Consider the following 20,008-nt stretch of genomic DNA (forward strand, 5'->3'; position numbering starts at 1 on the left):
TCACTACAGTCCCTAATGAAGAGTCCCTCTCCAGCATCCTCATAGGCCCCCTTCAGATACTGGAAGGCTCCTATGAGGTCTCCACACAGCCTTCTCTTCTCCAGGCTGAACAGCCCCAACTTTCTCAGCCTGTCTTCATACGGGAGGTGCTCCAGTCCCCTGATCATCCTCGTGGCCTTTCTCTGGACTTGTTCCAACAGTTCCATGACCTTTTTATGTTGAGGACACCAGAACTGCACACAATACTTCAAGTGAGGTCCCACAAGAGCAGAGTAGAGGGTCAGGATCACCTCCTTCGACCTGCTGGTCACGCTCCTTTTTATGCAGCCCAGGATATGGTTGGCTTTCTGGGCTGCAAGTGCACACTGCAGCCAGCTCATGATCATTTTCTCATCGACCAACACCCCCAAGTCCTTCTCCTCAGGGCTGCTCTGAATCTCTTCTCTGCCCAACCTGTAGCTGTGCCTGGAATTGCTCCGACCCAGGTGTAGGACCTTGCACTTGGCATAGTTAAACTTCATAAGGTTGGCATCAGCCCACCTCACAAGTGTGTCAAGGTCCCTCTGGATGGCATTCCTTCCCTCCAGCGTATCAACTGAACCACACAGCTTGGTGTCATCGGCAAACTTGCTGAGGGTGCACTCAATCCCACTGTCCATGTCAGCGACAAAGATGTTGAACAAGACCGGTCCCAACACCGATCCCTGAGGGACACCACTCATTACTGGTCTCCAACCAGACATTGAGCCATTGACCACAACTATTTGCGTGCGGCCATCCAGCCAGTTCTTTATCCACCGGGTGGTCCATCCATCAAATTGATATCTCTCCAATTTAGAGAGAAGGATGTCGTGTGGGACAGTGTCAAACACTTTGCACAAGTCCAGGTAGATGACATCAACTGCTCTACCCCTGTCCATCAGTTCTGTAGCCCCATCATAGAAGGCCACCAAATTGATCAGGCAGGATTTCCCCTTAGTGAAGCCATGCTGGCTGTCACCAAGCACCTTGTTGTTTTTCATGTGCCTTAGCATGCCTTCCAGGAGAATCTGCTCCAAGATTTTGCCAGGCACAGAGGTGAGACTGACTGGTCTGTAGTTCCCCGGGTCATCCATTTTCCCCTTCTTGAACATGGGGGTTATGTTTCCCTTTTTCCAGTCATTGGGAACTTCACTTGACTGCTGTGATTTCTCAAATGACAGCCAGCGGCTTCGCAACTTCATTCGCCAGCTCCTTCAGGACCCACGGATGGATTTCATCAGGACCCATGGACTTGTGTATGTTCAGATTTTTAAGATGGTCTCGAACCAGTTCCTCTCCTACAGTGGGTGCAAGGTCTTCATTCTCCCAGTCCCTGCTTCTGCCTTCCAAGACTTGGGTGGTGTGGTCAGAGCCTTTGGCAGTGAAGACCGAGGCAAAGAAGTCATTCAGAACCTCAGCCTTCTCCAAATCCTGTGTAGCCAGTTCTCCTGAGAGCTTCCTGAGGGGGCCTACATTCTCCCTAGTCTGTTTTTTATTTGCTCTGTACCTGTAGAATTCCTTCCTGTTATCTTTAATACCTCTACCTAAGTTTAATTCTGACTGGGCCTTAGCTTTCCTAACCTGGTCCCTAGCTTCCCGGACAACATCCCTGTACTCTTCCCATGCCACCTGTCCTTGCTTCTAGAAGCCTCTTTTTTCATTTGAATTTTCCTCAGGAGCTACTTATCCATCCAAGGAGGTCTCCTGGCCCTCCTGCTGCACTTCCTTCTGGTTGGGAGGCAACACTCCTGAGCTTGTAGCAGGTGATCCTTGAATATCAACCAAGAGTCTTGGGCCCCCCTGCCCTCTAGGGCTGTATCCCATGGAACCTTCCTAAGCAGGTTCCTGAAGAGGCCAAAGTCTGCTCTCTTGAAGTCCAGGGCAGTGAGCTTGCTGCACGCTCTTCTCACTGTCCTGAGGATCTCAAATTCGACCATCTCACGATCGCTGCATCCAAGGCTGCCCTGGAGCATCACATTTCCAATGAGCCCTTCCCTGTTGGTGAGCACGAGGTCAAGCATGGCACCTCTCCTTGTCGGCTCCTCTATTACTTGCAGAAGGAAGTTGTCTTCCGCACAATCAAGGAACCTCCTGGATTGCTTGTGCCGGGCCGTACCGTCCTTCCAACTGTCATGAGGGTGGTTGAAGTCACCCATGAGAACAAGGGCCTGTGACCGTGAGGCTTTTCCTATCTGTCTATGGAGTGCTTCATCCGCAGGCTCTCCTTGATCAGGCAGTCTGTAACAGATCCCCACAGTAATGTCTCCCATCGCTGTTCTCCCTTTAACCCTGACCCACAAACTCTCTGTGGACTGCTCACCTGTCCCCAGACAGAGTTCCATACTCTCCAGCCTACTCCTAACATAAAGGGCAGCTCCCCCTCCCCGCCTGCCAGGCCTGTCCTTCCTAAAGAGCCTGTAACCTTCCATTCCAACACTCCAGTCATAGGAGCCATCCCACCATGTTTCTGTGATGCCTATTATATCATACCCCTGTAGACATGCACACATCTCTAATTCCTCTTGTTTGTTCCCCATGCTACAGGCATTTGTATAGAGGCATCTGAGCCGAGCTCCAAATGAAGCCGGCTCATTGGTCAGAGCGGCTGGGATAGCTTTATGAATTTTCTGTAATGTACAGTGTGCTAAAAAAGAGAGCTCAAGGCAGGCAATTTTTTTACATATTAATACAGAAGTAAAATGTTTGATATTACAGTTTCATCTCTTTGATAAATGTAGCAATTCACAATTGGCTATTGCCATTTCATTTCATTTAAACTTGGTATTACTTTTAATGAAGGAAAGACTCCAGATGCTATTTAATTTGGGATGTAGAGCCACCGGATAAACTTAAAGGACCCTTTGAAATTTACCCTTTGAAAAGGTGAGTTGTAGCGCCTCCAAAATGCTGCAGTTGGACACGCGATGGCAGTGTTGGCATTTGCACTCTCCTGCGGCTGCGGCGTTCGTGTGTTCCTCGGGCTCTAGTGGGGAGTGGGATGCGGAGGAGAGACGAGCTGTTTAGGTGAACGTCTGAGCATACCTTCAAAAAAAATCCCCAAAACCAACCAAAACCCAAACAGACAAAAAACCCCAACAACAATAACAAAACAGAAACCAAACCAAAACTGCTGTTGATTTCGTCTCTCTTAATCATATATTAATTTCCTATTATGTATTTCTTCTGGCTATGCTCTCCAGCCTATCGATCACAGCTCCAGCCGGATGTCTGTCTGTGTTGAAGGAACAAATGACATGCTAACCGTCTGTGGAAGCTCAAGACCGCCCAATAAAAAGGTAGCCTACCGCTAAGCATGAGGGAGCACAGTAACAGAGTCTGGAGCCTTCTGCGGCTGTGCTGATAATTAGTGGTTCAAAATGAGGAAAGGGGAAAGAGAGAACAAAATAACAACCAGTTTTATTGAATAAAGAGTTTGTGATGGAATATTGAATAAGTGGGTAAATATTACCCAAACTTTTCTTCTTCTGCTCCTGAGTCTTTAGACTTTTTTCTTCTTTTCTTTATTTGCCAGGACTGATTTAGACAAGTAGCAGCCTGCCTGGATCCTCCCTGTGCTCTCTTTCTCAAGATGTTAGGGCCTCTGTCTTTCTCCACTGCTGTTTACCCTTGTATACCTGCCTTTACATGTTACAGTAAACCCCATTCAGAAATGTTTGCCATCTCTATCTTCTGTAAAGAAAGTTTTCTTTTCCCCTTTTTGTAGCTTTTATAACCAATAAATTCCTTCCTATCTTGACTATTCATTCCCAAATAGCTTTTTAACAAAGAAGATACCATGTCACATTGATATTTTTTCCAGAGCTGTGCCTTGTGTTTGGCATTGATCAGCAACAGTGGCTTTGGATGAAGAAGGAGGGGAAAAACCCTGAAATGAGCAGTTCAGAATCTGAATTACAGTTCAGAAACTCTCCTTCCTTACTCCTTTTTATTGGTTTGATTTCTGCTAAAAGGCATAGAGGTTTATACCCAGTCTGATTTTGGATGGATTAATATGTCCTATTCAATTTAGATATGCTTGAGAATCCCATTAAATTTATTGTCTAAGTCAGAATAGATAACAGTTATTGTAATAAAATTTTAGTCCAGATTTGCATTTCCTGAAATTTTAGGTCATTGGGGTTGCGTGATACGGTCACATCTCACTGCAAAGAGTATTGTCTCCAGTTACAAATCTCTGTGCAAGCTCTGTTGTGGTTATCACTGTGTGCTTCTCTCCCACCACAGAGACAACCTTACTTACACCTTCTCTCAAAAAGCATGAATGTGAAAGTGCTTAGCAGAGAGTAGGGAATGTGACTGCTCACTGTCATGCATATAGCCAGTGGCCTGAGGATAGACCGAAGGCATTTTCCAGTTTAGTTATCCAGAACTCTGTATCCACAGGAAATGGGTCCCCAGAAGTCTGTTTGCCACCAGCGTTAGTTGTCTGTCATTTTGGTCAAATCTGCCTTCTGATTCTGCAGGGATGTCAGCACATCCCTATCCAGCTGCTGACTTTCCAGTCTGGGGGTGTTTCCCACGGGGAAGAGGGGCAATGTTGAAACTGAAAGAAGAGTTGATTGAAAAAACATTTCCCAACACTCTGTGTTTATTATCTAGCATTTCCATGAGGAGCTGGCACTGCAGATGGTGGTCAGCACGGGTATGGTGAGAGAATCTGTCTTCAAGTATGCCTGGTTCTTCTTTGAGCTCCTGGTAAGCTTTGACAGTGGTATTTTACAGTAGGTAAATGGAGAAAATGTAATGGGTAATCCAGACACAGATTTAGTTGGGTGGTAATCTCTTCAGTTATTCAGCCCCAGTGTGGAAAGTAGAAAGTACAACTAAAGAATCCTCCATATTCACTTGATTCCCCACTGACAGCCTGTGATGGCAAAGTCCTGTGCAAACTACACACACAGTGGTACACAGGTTGCAGAAGGCTGGCAGACAGACATCAAACCAAGCCCTTCCTTTGTAAATACTTGTTCCTGTCTTTTCTGCTTTGCTAACAGCCTGAGAGCAGTGACAAGGCTCCCCAAACTCACAGAATCACGGAGCCCCAAAGCAATAGATGTCAGTGGAAAAACCACACTGATTTTCAGTGGCAGCATATAAACAACCCAACATCAGGTGAAGAAATAAGAATTAATTCCAGAAGTATCACTCCCTGTCTGTCATCATGAAGGGCAAACATTGCAAACAGCATTTCAGAGCTGCAGATGCAAGGGTCTATGGAGGGTCATTCTGATTTTGGGTGCTGAGAGTAGCCAACTGCATGAACCTGAACAGAAGTCAGTGTCTGTCTGTGTGAGTCTTAGGCTCTCTGCTGGCATTGTGAGTACATCTATCACAGCAGCTCTGAGAAGATGGGAGTGATTACATTCAGGAAAAAACAAGTAGGGAATCTTACTCCCAGGCACAAAGTGAAAGCAGTAGTTTTACCTCCAGTTTGGGCATTTTTGTAATTTTTTTTTTCTGTTTTGCAGATAAAGAGTATGGCTCAGTATGTTCACAGCATAGACAAACAGGATAACCCGCGAAGAAGCCGGTTCTCTGATCGTTTCAAAGATGATATTACTACTATAGTTAGTGTGGTTACTTCAGAGATTGCTGCACTTTTAGTCAAACCACAGAAGGTAAATGCATTGTGGATCCTTGCTACTCAGCTGGTGTTGCACAGAGCTATATTTAATCCCATTTCACCTTCATCAGTGTTACTAGACTTACACTAAAACTGAGGCAGTATTCTCACATAAACCTTAACTGAGTTGTGGCTGCACAAGAGGCAGCCTTGTGCTCTCCTGGTAGTTTGTTTTCATTCAGCTCAGCTCTCCAGCCTGCTTCTCGATATGACTTTGGGAAGCAGGGAAGGAATTCCCTTTCCCATCAACAGGAAAGGTTGTGCACCTATTTTTAGTGGTAGTGATGCTTTATGCCATGTCAGCCAGGGCATCAAACTGCAGCCCAAGCAGGGTTTATTCCTGCTACCCTCATTTCTAAGGTATAGTGGTTATTTTGCATTTGACTTCTCTGATGGCAGTGGGATAAACAATATGAAGGCTGTATTCCTCCTGAGGGCTGCAGAATCCAAACATGAGTGATCTAACCCCAAGTCTCTTTAAAGAGGCACTGGCCACATGAAAATCAAAGACAAAAAATAAGCCCTAAATCCCATAAAATTTATTTTCCTGATACGTCTTAACAAGCTGCACTGATACAATGGATTATAAAGTTGAAACAATCACAAAATGTAATTTGTATTTTAATATTAATACTGTCAGTTTATATCACTGATGTCACTCCACATTAGCCAATAGACGGAAGTTAAGGCCACAGGTAGGCACTGGGTGACTGTTGTTGCTCATTTGTTGCAACTGACTTTTTTCATACCTCAGAGCTGCCAAATGCACTATGGCAGCCCAGCACTGAGCTCTGCCACAGGGCAGGACCAGACTGGAGAGCTGGCCTGCCAGGTCAGCTTCCTTATCCACTTCATGTGTGCATACCACTGTGCTGTTGAGGAGCAGAAAGTGGGAAAGGGCCAAGGCCAGGCAACTGAGGGCAGAGAATGGTGGAAGTTATTGCCACTGTCCACCAAAGAGTTGTTCCCGAAGCTTTACCCTTTGCTCGATCCTTTGGTGTACTTTCGTGGTAGCCACATGTCGAGAAATTGTTTTCACAGAAATCTCTCCTTAAGGTGTCAGTGACATTTTTCTTTTAGGCATGTTGTGTAATAAAAATCTGTTACATGAAAGATTTTTGAATAGAAGTAAAAGTTTTGCCAAGAAATTTTATGGGCTGTTTATTCAATCAGTTTTGGTAGAGTGAGGATATAGAACCAGATTATGTTTGAAAATCCCACTGAAGCCTTTGCAGAATGAAGGCTGATGGTTAGCTGTACAGAGCAGCAGTAGGCAGTATGCGTCTCATTACAAACCCAAGCAGTAACAATATATGTTTCAATACATGGTTGAGCATGTCCGATTGCCCTGGGATTCTGCAGTGATATGTCTGGTGTATTTTAAGCTACCAGGCAAGACAGTGGAAACCTAATTTTGACTTCACAGCAGAAAAATGCCTTGCTGCATAAATTAGGGATCACGGGAGATGGATGTATGTTATATGTGAGCAGCCACAAAAAGGTTGAAGTGTAACCACCCTGAGGTGCTGCACACCTGTCCTCACTAGTCAGAGACACCGGTAGGGGCAATGTTTTTTCTCAGTCATTGCTGTCAGTCTTGACTGAACCCACCTGAGGGCTCTGAATGTTAAATCTGTGCAGATCACTCAGGCACCTCCACAAATTCTCCTTGGTGAGCTACACATGCTACTGAGACTTTGTTATTTAAACTGGTATGTTTGGAGTAACTGCAGCCTTATTTTAGGGGGCACATGAAGTTCTGTGATTTTTGCTTGGGTCTGCATATCTCTGGTAATCAGGCCAATGCAAGAGCTTAGATGCTGAATGGTAAAACCCACAGATCTAACTTACTAGGACTTTTTTACTTAGTATTTTTTTAAGCATTAGCTTTATACTTAAAATTTCTAAACAAAATGTTTGGCATTCCATCAGCAAAGACAGATTTTTATTAATAATTTAAAACAGCATTTTATGTTTTAAGTGTGTAAACCAGCATTCTCTAATGTTAAAGATTCAATTAAAACATAAAATAAAATAGAAGCATGTGCAGAATTCCAGCCCATAGGTAATTCAGAACAGGTCTCAAATCCCATTCTAAACCACGACAGTCAATCCAAAAGTTTGTGTTGATAAACTTGTTCATTCATCCTTTGATAGTCCCTGTGAAAGTCACAGCAGTTGAAATAATTTACAGGAATGATTCAGTATGATTTTAACAAGATTATGTAAACTGGAGAACTGAAACAATCTTCACCAGTATGTTCCATGCGATGGCTCTGGGAGCTGTCTCCTATACTGCTTTTTAATGATTCTAAAAATTCTTCTGCCTTTGTATATGTTTTATACAACATAACTACATTTTCCCCCCTTTTTTTAAAGGAAAGTGAGCAAGCGGAAAAAATTAATATCAGCCTGGCATTTTTCTTGTATGATCTTCTTTCTTTAATGGACCGAGGATTTGTGTTTAATCTCATCAAACATTACTGTAACCAGGTAGGCACCATGCATGATTGGGATTGCGTCTGGCTTACGGCCAGTCTGGTGTTCTGTTCTGATTCATTTATCTATCAAGATCCTTTGAGTTGTGTTAAAAAACTAGGTAAATTTCCTATTTCTTATTGCATATGCAGAGACTTTTAACACTTTTTTGATTTGTGGTCTACAGAAAAAAATTGACTGGAGGTTGAGATCCTTTTAGAAATGTTGTAACTTGCACTACTGCAGAGCATCCATGGAGCCACTTTTCTTCCCTTACTCTTTTACATCCATTAGCAGACCATATGGTCTGCAGACCATACAGAGCAGCTTTTGATCTCTGACTCCTCCAGTGCTGTAAGGATATTATTTAGATTTGGGAGATTCAATCAAAATGATCCATTTCTGACTTCCCACTGTACACCCCTCCCCCCAGAAAACCACCAAACTTATGCAGGATGTTGCTATGAAATGATTTGTTGTGTTTGAAGGTGGAAGTTTTCCTTCTGTTTTGTGATTTGATATACCTGCTGTAACTTTTTTGCCAAAGGAAGAACCTCTGACAGCTGATGGTAGGTGGGAGAATGCAAGTTGGCTACCAGCCCTGCTTCCTAATGTATGTGCAATACTCCACTGATGTCATTGTTCCTATGATGAAAAATGACAAGACCACTCTCCCTCTGTTGCTCAGCAGGACTCTTTATGAGTTTGCACAGACTCAACAAATTTTTGTTTGGTTTTAATCTATGTATTATGCAAAAGGGAAAAATTACTGTATTTTTTTTCTTTTGGGATAAAATACCCCCCCCCAATTCATTGTCTCTTAGGAAGATGGTAAGTCAGAAGGGGCAGGGAGAGAGGGACACCGCCACTCCCAAAAGAAGAGGAGCTAATAGATGGAAATTCATTAGGTAAAGGGAACCAGTGAGCATTTTAGGGCATGCTGGGCTATTTGTCTATTTCTGCTTTGGGAAGCAGAGTATTTCACTGCATGGTAATTTAAATAGTGCATGCCCATTACATGACACTTTTTGTTTTGCTTTTCTAGCTCTCAAACAAGCTGAACTCACTCTCCACCCTTATTTCCATGAGACTGGAGTTCTTGAGAATTCTCTGCAGCCATGAGCATTACCTCAATCTGAACCTCTTCTTCATGACCTCTGCATATGCTCCAGTATCCCCCTCTCCCTCCTTATCTTCCCAGGTAGGCTTCCATTAGATGATATTGCATCAATGTCACATAAGCACACATGTACAGATATTTGTATTCAGATACTTGGGTTAAAATTAACCTCTGTTATATCAGGGAGAACAACTTCCCTCTTGAAAGAAGAGGGGCAGAAGAGCAAAGACTAAGAGAGCAGTACTGCAAGACTGCATCTACAGAAATTAAAGCTTAACATGACACAGATGTGTGCCCCTCTAGAAACATTTAAAGAGAAAATTACTGTTAAGGTAGACATACAGGGTATAAAAGGAACATGGCTCTGAATGCTGATTTACAGGTGCACCTATATCCCATTCGTACACAACCACAGATACGTATTTCAATATCTGTTTTAGAGAATTACAGCTAGCAAACTTTCTGTGCATTTGCCTTCTGGCTGAACTTTTTGTTCCCCAAGTGGATGTAGATGCTACCACTATGCAAAATAGCAGCTAAATCACTACAGTTTTCAGTATCCTGTAATCATGGATTTCTGTTGATCATTAATGTTTTTCAGAGCAGGATTACCATTCTTTCCTTTTCAAATAGCCATGTACTTTGTTCTGGGATTCTCCCACCCCCATGCTACAATGGTTGCCATGACTTTGCCAATGATTTTTCTGTGCTTTCACTTTTATTTGAGCTTTATGATTTTCTTGTGTGGAAACACTTACGTATCCTGAGTAGACCTCTCACACCATTTTTGTAAACGCCTCTCCTTATCACTTCTCATTTCTTCCAGGATGTCATTTCCAGTACATGCACATTTTTCCAGACTTGACCTGATACTGACACAGCTCTGGATGTTAGGACCTTCCATCCATCATCCTGGGCATGGAGTTCACAAACACTGAATGAAGAAATTGTTGTCTGACATACCACACACAATTTCGCCAGTCTTGTGCCCTTTTCTTCTACATTCTACTTAGATGGTATCTTGCTTTTACCATGGGGCAGACCCCCTAACAAAGGGTGCTAGCCTGCCTGGTTTCCACCTCAGTGGTCTTGCAGAGGTCAGGACTGGGATGAAGCATTTCAGTGCAAAGCCCCATAAATGCGCATCCTTTGAAAGCAGGGAGATGGAACTGAAGCTAAGAAGGGAGGGAGGTTCAAAAACACTCTTAGTAATGGCAGAGTTCAAATTCATGATTTCTTTTTCAAGTGTCATTGCCAAAGAATTAGTTGGATGCTAAGATGATACCTTAAGGGTTCTGACAGCTCAATAAAAGTAAATAATACTTTCTTGATTTTTTTTTTCTTCCTCTCAGAAGAAAAGCAATAAGGTTTTAGCATCAGGATTTCCCAATAGTTTTGCTTAATGCTAATCCTGTATGCCAAAGAACAAGAAATGGGACTCTGTTGCTTATGGGTTAAAAAGAACTGAGCATAGCTCCTGCAACTAGTTCTAGCAAATCAGAGCTAGGCACACACCAGTTTAATCATTCTTTCCTTCAAGCAACATCATCAACTCATTCTCCTTTAGGCGTAACCTGTGAAGTGCAACCTGTGCAAATCAATAAGGCTTTTGTGTTCTTTGGATGATTTACTACATTAGCTGACCACTCTTGCACTAATTTTGATCTGTCTGCAGGAGTGCTGCCCAGCTAGAGTTATATTTTCAGTAAGAAATACGGCCTTGTGAATAAATCTTTTGGAATTCTTGGAGAGAAGCCAAATTCACTTAACTTGGTGCTCTACACTTTAACATTATTCCACACAAACAGTACAGCCAGTGCCTGTCTGCTTGAGGTTGAAATTGGAGTGGACTTACATAGGTGGACCCAAAGATTGGGGATGCTCAGAGACATGAGTTTCATTTGAGCCAATATGCTGGAAAACAGCTGCTACAGTGTGGTATACTGCTACTTTCTGTGATTGTTTTCTGGGGTGATTTCCAGGTGACTGGCAGAAATACTAGGAGAGAATATTGAAGAATATAAATTAAAAGCAATGTTTGGACCCATAAACCCCAGTAACTGCACTTGGAAGTAGATCCTGAGACTTATGTTCACCCCATCAGGGGACAGAAACATTTCAGGTGACCTGTGGTACACACACCTATGATTGGAGAAGCTCAGAAGTTCACAACACATATATAGCAGCAACTTTCCATTCCTGGGCTGGCTGTATATCAGTCAAAGCCATTAAGTTACAGCAATTTGAAGGCTGCTCTAAATTGTGGCAGCTGACAGCAAGCTCAGCTAAGGATTTCCAGGCTGAAAGGAAACGCTGTTTGCATGTCTTTCCTGACCTCACTTCTGTAGATGTCATGGATGCTGAAGACGGCACAGTGCAGAGCTTCTGATACCAAAGTCTCTCTTAATGTAGGGGCAGCCTCTTGCTGTACAATGTCCAATGGCCACTCTGCAACAGTAATGACATTGCAAGGAATTTTAAACATGGAGGAAATTCGGACTGTGTCCTGTCCAAACTAATGAATATAGGGTAGGAAAAATGCCAAAGGAGTTTCTTGCACAGAATGGAAAGGATGAGATTGCATCCTAGCAGGCAACTTATCTGAAACTATATGCATTATATTTCACACTCAGATGTTTTCCTCCAGAATGTCCAACCCTCTTTCAAAGTCTGTGTTTTTCCCCTGGTAGAGATTTTCCATTAGCTACATGGACTGTGAGTACAACCCCATAAAGAAGCTTTGATTTCAGTGATTGTTCTTTAACATTTCTAATATACTTCTGCAGAACTCTAGCTCCTGCTCTAGTTTCCAGGACCAGAAAATCACTGTGTTTGACCTCTCGGCTGAATACCGTCAGCAGCACTTTCTAACTGGCTTACTTTTCACTGAATTGGCAGCAGCACTGGATGCAGACAGTGAGGGGTGGGTATCCGAATTTGCAGATTTTAGAATGGAACTGAGTTACACTACTACTCTTGGCAAGGGCATAGTTTGATTCCAGGGCAGTCCTGCTGCCCCACTCTTTTCAATCACTTTGTAACACAGCAATAACCCACTCATTGTTTTATCTGTGGTATGTTGGACCCAGTAAATAAATATATACTCTTTGTTGTGGTAGTGTTGGCTAAACAGCCAAATTGAGAGCACAGCATGAAATTCTAGCTGCTCTTCTCTCTAAAACACCTCTGCCTTTGAACTTAAGAGTTTAGCTAAACTTCGGCCAGAGTCTGATGCTTTTCTTAAAGCACTTCTCTTCACAATATTGAATTTTTATGGGAACTTTGAAAGACTTGGGTGCTCTTTGGTTGTGGTGAAGTGGCTTGGAGATGTAATTCTGCTATCTTTTGCAGGGAACATGAGTCTCTGTTCAGAATGGAAGAGATTATCTAATGAATATGGGTGTATTAATTTGTTTCACCTCCAGTCTGTTTCTTATATCTTTGATTTATAGATAATTTGTGCATGACTCATTAATGGAGCTCATGGATGGTTTTTATGTTAACAGGATTAGCAAGGTGCAAAGAAAAGCTGTCAATGCTATACTTAGCCTGCTGAGTTCCCATGACTTAGACCCACGTTGCTCCAAAAAAGAAGTGAAGGTTAAAATTGCAGCTCTCTACCTCCCTTTGGTTGGTATCATTTTGGATTCTCTGCCACAACTCTATGATTTTACAAGTAAGACATTTTTCCCTTTGTATTTTTCAGCTTATTAGAGTGACTTGTTTAAATAGTCTATCAAATATAAAAGAGACAATATTAAGTGCAGAAATCCCCTGCAGTCTAGTAAGGTTGTCTATTTCTTTGCTCTGAAGTAAACTGGATTTTTATAGACAGGAAACACTTTAGTGTCCTCACTTCACGAGCAAATGATAGACCAGGGATATATCTGTAAGTACAGGAGTATAAGCGTATCTCTTAGTGTAAATATTATGATATCCTACAAATAAAGCCTGCTAGAAATATTAAGATATAGATAGGTTTAACAGAAAACAAGAATGACACTGACTTACATCACAATTAAAGAAATTGGATTGTATATTTCTGTCTTTTTCTATTGCTCTTTAGTGCTATTAACATGATACCAAAATTTATCTCTGGTTAATGTAATTGTCACAAGGGAAATATATTTTTTGTCATCTGTGATAACTATAAACTTTGCTCTACATTATGAACCTTTTAAATCAGCATTCTCAAACCATTTAAACCAACATTATTTAGGCTGTTTCCTTGCATTTTTCTACATGTGTATTCATGTGATATTGCTGAAAGTAGCTATTTCAGGTTTTCTTGTAAGACAGTAGATATCTGCTACCTGGAAAAATACATTTCACTTGCACAAATAAAATAAAGGTTTTAAAGACAAAAAGGTATAATCTTTGAAGAACATACTTTTGTCACTGTTTATGAAAATATTTTGTATGTAGATGTCCAGACAAAAAAAACCCCTTAATACTGTGAAAGTGTTATTTAGCACTTTAGTCTAAAAGGAAGACACATTGGCTAATCAGCTCTCACCCCATTCCTCTAATCTTAAGTATTATTCTTATACCAGAGATGAAACAAAGATGACATAAGGAAGCCCAAGTTGACCAGTATGGCTAGGTTTCCAAGTCTTTCTTTTTTAATATCTGTCACAAGAGGCTGTTGACCTCATTCCAAACACGCTGGGTCTGGCTGGTCCCTCCACTTCTCTGGAAAGCAGGCTTGCAAAACACAAAATGGACACTCAGAATAAGTGGAGATTTTTACAAAACTTAAGTATAACTATCCTTATTTGTTGAAAGTGATGTCAAGAACTAGCAGGAAATAGGAGTTAAATGCCTAAAATTAAACTTGTTCTTAAACCAGCAGGCTATACCATCTCTGTCAGCTGTTAGCAGACTAACATACTTTGCTGAATATCACCAAACCCATGTATGGCTTTTGAGCTGATCCCCTTGCCTGAAATAGACTGGAACTGAATGGTTCCCAGTCTTATGAAGTGCTGGTTTAGCTCTGAACTTCAGAGACAACCTCATGTTTGTGACTGCTTTTGCTTTTAATCTGGCTTCTCTGAACACCTGGAGCTTATTGGACACATCTCCTTTCCCTGTGTTTATTTGAACAATTTGGCAGCTTTTGCAGATGCCTGCAATTGTATTGCTAATGCTGCACCTCTTTTTGCTGCTTGGTGCATCAGCCAGACCAACAGCCTTAGGGATGAAGGTTCCAACTGTTTTGTTAGGTTACAGCCCAATGGAAGACTGTGATATGTGATCAGCAACAACTGGATTTTTCCTGAAGTTCCAATAGGATTTTTCAAATCTAGTTTCAGATCCTCGCAGTGGAAAAGTGCGCACAGGAAACACAGAAGAAGAAGAAGAGTCTGCAGGTGCAGTCAGTCAGAACGTGGCCCTTGCCATTGCAGGGAATCAGCTCAACCTCAGGAGCTTTGGAATAACTCTAATATCCCTGGTATGGTCAGTGCTCTGCCAGTCTCCTTTCTTGTATCTATGACCCTCTTTGTTTTCTCCTTTTATCCGTTCTTGCCACTAATAACTACAGTCATGAGAAACTGTGTTCTTGTTTCCTCCAGCCCCAAAGAATGCCTCATATTCCTCCTGTCTTATCCCACTCTTCTCTCCTAGACATTTAATTACTCTTTTACCATAAGTTGTTCCTCATTTTCTCCCGCATGCCTATTTCCGTTTCCACAATCTAGTCTTATTTCCAGATTAGCTAATGTCACTCTGACTCCCCCAATGCCTTCCAATCCCAGTCTCACCTGAATCCATGGATCTAGGACTCAGATCCATGGATTTTCCTCCTTTTTCTTCATAGTTTGGGTTTTTTTTTAATCTCCTATACAATTTGGCTGACACAACTGCCTTACAAGAAGGGACCAAACAGTAACAGAATCTTTTTCCACATTATTCAGAGGAAATTAAAGTACACCCATCAGGCAAACAATGCTTTTGTGCTTCTTTATGTATTTCACAACTAGTCCTGCTACTAATCACATGCATTCAAAAATACAATCAGTGTAACCTGAAAGCAGTTCTGTTTACCAAAGTCCAGTTCTGAGATTCTATTTCACTTAAATTTAAATAACATTACTTCACCTGAATTACATCCCTTTTCTTTTACTTCTTTCAACTGACATTTACTTTATCTGCCCTAGCCCTACAGACAGAGTGCCACATTAAGTCCTGATACTACTCGCAATCTTCTGATATGTTTCCTCTGGATCATGAAAAATGCTGATCAGAATCTAATACAGAAATGGATTGCAGACCTTCCATCCATGCAGTTAAACAGGATTTTAGATTTGCTTTTCATTTGTGTGTCATGCTTTGAGTACAAGGTAGGTGAAACATGGCCTGATTTTGTTGTCCTGGTATGTTTTGGGGTGTTTTTTTTTCCCTTACCTTCTGGCTGTCCAGGAGAAATTCATTACTGACAACTGTTAAATTAGCTCTTGTTTAATCTATGCTACAAATGGACAAATTAATTCAGCTAAAATAGTCTACACTACCCTTCAAGGAAAATACAGCCAAAACCTTAGAGAAAGTCCCATGAAGTTGGCTTAAATTACTTTATTATTTTCCTTTCCCTGGGGATTTGAGGGCTATTTTTGGTGGGCAATGTATGGTGGGCAATGTTCCTGTAAGTACCAGAAAGGACACTAAGGATGACCCCTTAATTAAGAACTAGGACTGGACATCAGGACTTCCATCTCTGACAAGGTCTGTCTGCAATGCATCAAGAGATCTTCCCTCTGAACTTAAATTTCTCTCTCTGTAGCACTGAGCTACATATCTGTGTTTATTAGCAGTACATACACGCCTCTTTCCTCATCTGCAACATTTATTTAGCCTTTATATATTAGTCAGTCATATTCACTGATTTCTACTTCCCCTACATGTCTCTCCTATTGTGTCTTGTTTTGGAGTTGTAAGTTTGACTCATGCCCAATGATGGAAGCATTGGTGTTGATTGCTTTGACTTTACTTTCAGGGCAAACAAAGCTCAGATAAAGTTAGCACCCAAGCACTCCAGAAGTCACAAGATGTTAAGGCCCGATTAGAAGAGGCTTTACTGAGAGGTGAAGGAGCCAGAGGAGAAATGATGAAGCGCTGCAGAATACCAGCTGGTACTTCACACCCATCTCCCCACTTGTCTTTTAAAATCTCAAGAGCTTGTAGACATAAATGAGTTTGTTGGGTTTTATGCATAGCCCCCAATTTTGTCCTTGCATTTTTCACCCACAGACCTTTCCCTTGCAGACCTTTCTTGGTTTTACTGTAGAGAAAAATATCATCAGCTTTCAACTATCCAAGGTGTAGCTAGGACTGAACTCTTCTCCATTGAAAAATATGAGGCCAACTAAGTTTTAAGATGTTCTGAGAAACTGTGTTGCTGTCTAATCAAAAGCCAAGAAATGTTGTCTAAACTATCAGTATGAACAAATTGTTTGTGTCAAAAAAAAGGTTGTTTCGTTTAATAAATGGAATGATTTGTGTTCTTGTCCTTGAAGACATTAAACAAGCTAATATAGTAAAAATCTAGATGAAAAAAGTGATGGGGTCCTGTCCTTTACTAAAGCCCTAAGGCTGTAAAGATGAATGGTTTAGTTCTGACAGACTGCTATAGACATACTTCTCCTTCTTTCAGTGAGCTATCAGACTTCAGGTGTCCTCTTTTGCTTTCATCTCACTGATATATGTTGCACTGTTAGGGAATGACAGATCAGTGGGGCTAAGTGAAAACCTGCGCTGGAGAAAGGAGCAGACTCACTGGCGGCAGGCAAATGAGAGACAAGATAAGTAAGTAATTTAATTAATATATATTGCTTTTATTAGGTCCAAAGTTGTTTGCTTTTTTCATGTTTTATTCTTTCTCCTAGGAACCTTTTATTACAAAATGAGCAGTTTCAGTCCTTTCCATCTTCTGCCAAAGAGAAAGAAATATAAAATGTTTAAGTAGCCAGAGTATCCAACTGTTGCTATGACACAACAAAGAGATCACAAATACCTGAATGGGAAGTTTAAATAGTTATCTCCACATTTTTTTCCTTCTTATTATCAGTGTCATAAACACTAGTTATTGATACAAGTTGTATCAAATACTCCACAGAGGCTTGCTATGACATTTATTTTGGTGTTGCTATGGCTCCTCACTGTATACACTGCTGTGGTATGGGTTTGCTGTGTTAAATCAGTTGAGCTGGGTTTGACATGCTATGTTGAGAAGAGTTATTAAGAAGAGTAGGGGAAGATGGTTCTGTAGTGAATTTTTTTCTTGTAGGAAGTTTTAAGTTATGATGGAGACCTCATAGCAGCCTCCCAGTATCTAAAAGGGAGCCTACAAAGATACCGGAGTGGGGCTCTTCATCAGGAACTGTAGTGATAGGATGAGGGGTAATGGGTTTAAACCTCAACAGGCAAAGTACAGGTTAGATATAAGGAAGAAATTCTTTACTGTGAGGGTGGTGAGGCAGTGGAGTAGGTTGCCCAAAGAAGTTGTAAATGCTCCATCCCTGGCAGTGTTCAAGGCCAGATTGGATGGGGTTTTGGGTGACATGGTCTAATGCGAGATGTCCCTGCCTATGGCAGGACTGAATGGAACTAGATGATCTTAAGGTCTTTTCCAGCCCTAACCATTCTGTGATTCTGTGTCTGTGAAGTACATTTCACCTTGTCAGCACTATATTGTAGTAGACAGGTCAGTTACTAGATTTATGGAAAACTGTATTTTGGCGAATAGTTCGTGTTACTAACAGCATTTCCATATGATATGTGCTAAGTTTCTATAAACATGGAACTTGCTGCTTTCCCCTAAAGGAGATGTGTCATTTATTCATGGACACTTGCTTGAATTTTGGCTATCTAAACAGGCCACTGTGCGTCACATATAGAGACACTGGCCTCTCCCCAGTCCAGCTGCTGTGAGCTCATGTTATCATTCAACATACGTGAATTTGAACTGAGTTCACTCGTTTGTGCTGTGCAGCAACTGTGTTGTTGTAGACTAGCACTCATTCATAATCATTACATACATTTTTGAACACAAGATTGTTAATTTGGAATTTATCCAAACTGGAAAGAAAGAATCCTTCCACTTTCTGCACTATATTGGAAGAGGTGCATATTCTGTGTGTTTATTCCTATTTTTCCCTGAAAGCAGCTTGCTTTTACCCAACCTGTTTCATTAAAATTAGAATAAAACACTCTTCAAGTAGCAGCTCAAATATCTCTTTACAGTAGGTCAGTTAAACCACTTAAAATAAAACTTCTGGTTACATAAGTATGACTCTGCATGCTGTTCAGGCCTTTCTGTTTTACCCAGCATTCATCACTGTGGTATGCAAGTTCTTTTCTTCCCTCCTTTTTGGAAGCCTTTAATGTGTAGGTCCCATAAGTCAGATGTTTGCACATAGTACATGGCACAGCAGGTTTGCACAGGTTGCTGCTCAGTCTCACTCATCCTGCTTCTCCTTGAGTCTGGCATGCTTTGGGATTGTAGCTGCAGTTACAAGCTACATGTGGTGTCAGAGAGGATCCAGTCAACATGTTAAATGTGCGGTTGCTGGAAATGGTTCAAGCGGCTGCACTGTTTGCTTAATTTGTTCAGTTCCTACTCATGTTTAGTGATCCCTGGCTTGATTATAGCAAAAGCATTTTGGCAAGCCCTTCTGTTCTTCATTACTTTGAGTCAGTGTAATTAATAACCATTTGACTGCCCCAGCTTCCTTTCTTAGCTCTCCTTAGAAGTGTTTCTTCCCAAAAGATGGTTTTTACTTCTGGATTTCTTTTTGGGTAAGACTCCACTCGGCAGAAAAGGTAACTGAACATAATCAGGTAATCTGAACAACAGATTTTGGAGTCACTGATTGTAAGGGTGTCGCTCCAGGCACAGAGATGCATCTTAGGAACTTTGGTCCAAATCAGAGCAGCTCTAATCTCAAGTTCTAGAGAGCAGCTTCTGACCATGCCACAGCCCTTTTCTGAGCAGTTTGGGAAAAAGAACAGAGATTCCTCTTCGTGTTTCTACCATACAAGGGATCTCTGAAAATACACTTTTGTTAGGAGTTGTACCTATTCTTAGAGCATTCAGCTTGTAGAGGAGCTGTGTTCCAGTCTTTGTCCTTAAGTCTATGCTGAGAGGGTATTATGCATTGCCTTTACCACCACATTTTGTCTTTTATAAGTGGATCAGTCATCTCTTCAATGAGCCTGAGCCTGGGGCACTGCTGTATTGACCCTGCAGATGTTGGACTTCTTGTCATATGTTGTCAACAGTTTCAAGAACTGACATTTTGATTGCCTACATGAAACACTGCTACTATGGCGTTGAAGAAATTTCCCCTTTTCCCAAGCCTGTTATTTTTACTTTTTTTTCTGGAATTGTTAGATCAGTTACTTTCTACTCCATTTGGGGTTTTAGTGTCCTCACATGGGCAATGCATTCAGAAATTACTGCATATCTTATTGAACAATTTATTGTGATAGTGAAGGCAGAGTAGCCATCACACAGATTACTATTAAGGAAGCAGAGCATCTATTTGAACTATTCAGAGGCCTAAATTTCAAGTGTCCCCTTTGGGACTTCTGTTCTATGGTATCAGCTCTCCTCTTTGACTCCGTAGTTCTTAAGAAACACCTCTGGACATGGTTTTCACTGTTTGCTCTTATGCAATTGTTCAGAATGGTATAGTCTGTATTTTGGCTTTCTTTAAATAGCAGGCCATCTATCTCTCTGCGTG

The 20,008-nt window shown here is 41.5% G+C and overlaps 1 protein-coding gene across 3 annotated transcripts in view; it reads left to right on the top strand.

Moving 5' to 3' along the window:
• The window catches only part of DOCK8 (dedicator of cytokinesis 8), a 94,143-nt gene that overhangs the window by 53,211 nt on the left and 20,924 nt on the right, over nucleotides 1-20,008 (top strand). For all 3 annotated transcript variants that reach the window (XM_062612510.1, XM_062612511.1, XM_062612512.1), the window contains 11 exons: nucleotides 3,222-3,317; nucleotides 4,642-4,737; nucleotides 5,511-5,660; nucleotides 8,045-8,158; nucleotides 9,189-9,344; nucleotides 12,050-12,186; nucleotides 12,770-12,939; nucleotides 14,573-14,718; nucleotides 15,425-15,607; nucleotides 16,261-16,396; nucleotides 16,982-17,069. In XM_062612510.1, the coding sequence (XP_062468494.1) occupies nucleotides 3,222-3,317; nucleotides 4,642-4,737; nucleotides 5,511-5,660; nucleotides 8,045-8,158; nucleotides 9,189-9,344; nucleotides 12,050-12,186; nucleotides 12,770-12,939; nucleotides 14,573-14,718; nucleotides 15,425-15,607; nucleotides 16,261-16,396; nucleotides 16,982-17,069 (1,472 nt within the window). The remainder of the gene's footprint in view (nucleotides 1-3,221; nucleotides 3,318-4,641; nucleotides 4,738-5,510; nucleotides 5,661-8,044; nucleotides 8,159-9,188; nucleotides 9,345-12,049; nucleotides 12,187-12,769; nucleotides 12,940-14,572; nucleotides 14,719-15,424; nucleotides 15,608-16,260; nucleotides 16,397-16,981; nucleotides 17,070-20,008) is intronic.

Source organism: Pezoporus occidentalis, unplaced genomic scaffold (genome assembly GCF_034315485.1).
Source record: "Pezoporus occidentalis ecotype Australia unplaced genomic scaffold, CSIRO_AGI_Poc_V1 ctg16, whole genome shotgun sequence".
In the NCBI taxonomy this organism is placed as follows: Eukaryota; Metazoa; Chordata; class Aves; order Psittaciformes; family Psittacidae; genus Pezoporus; species Pezoporus occidentalis.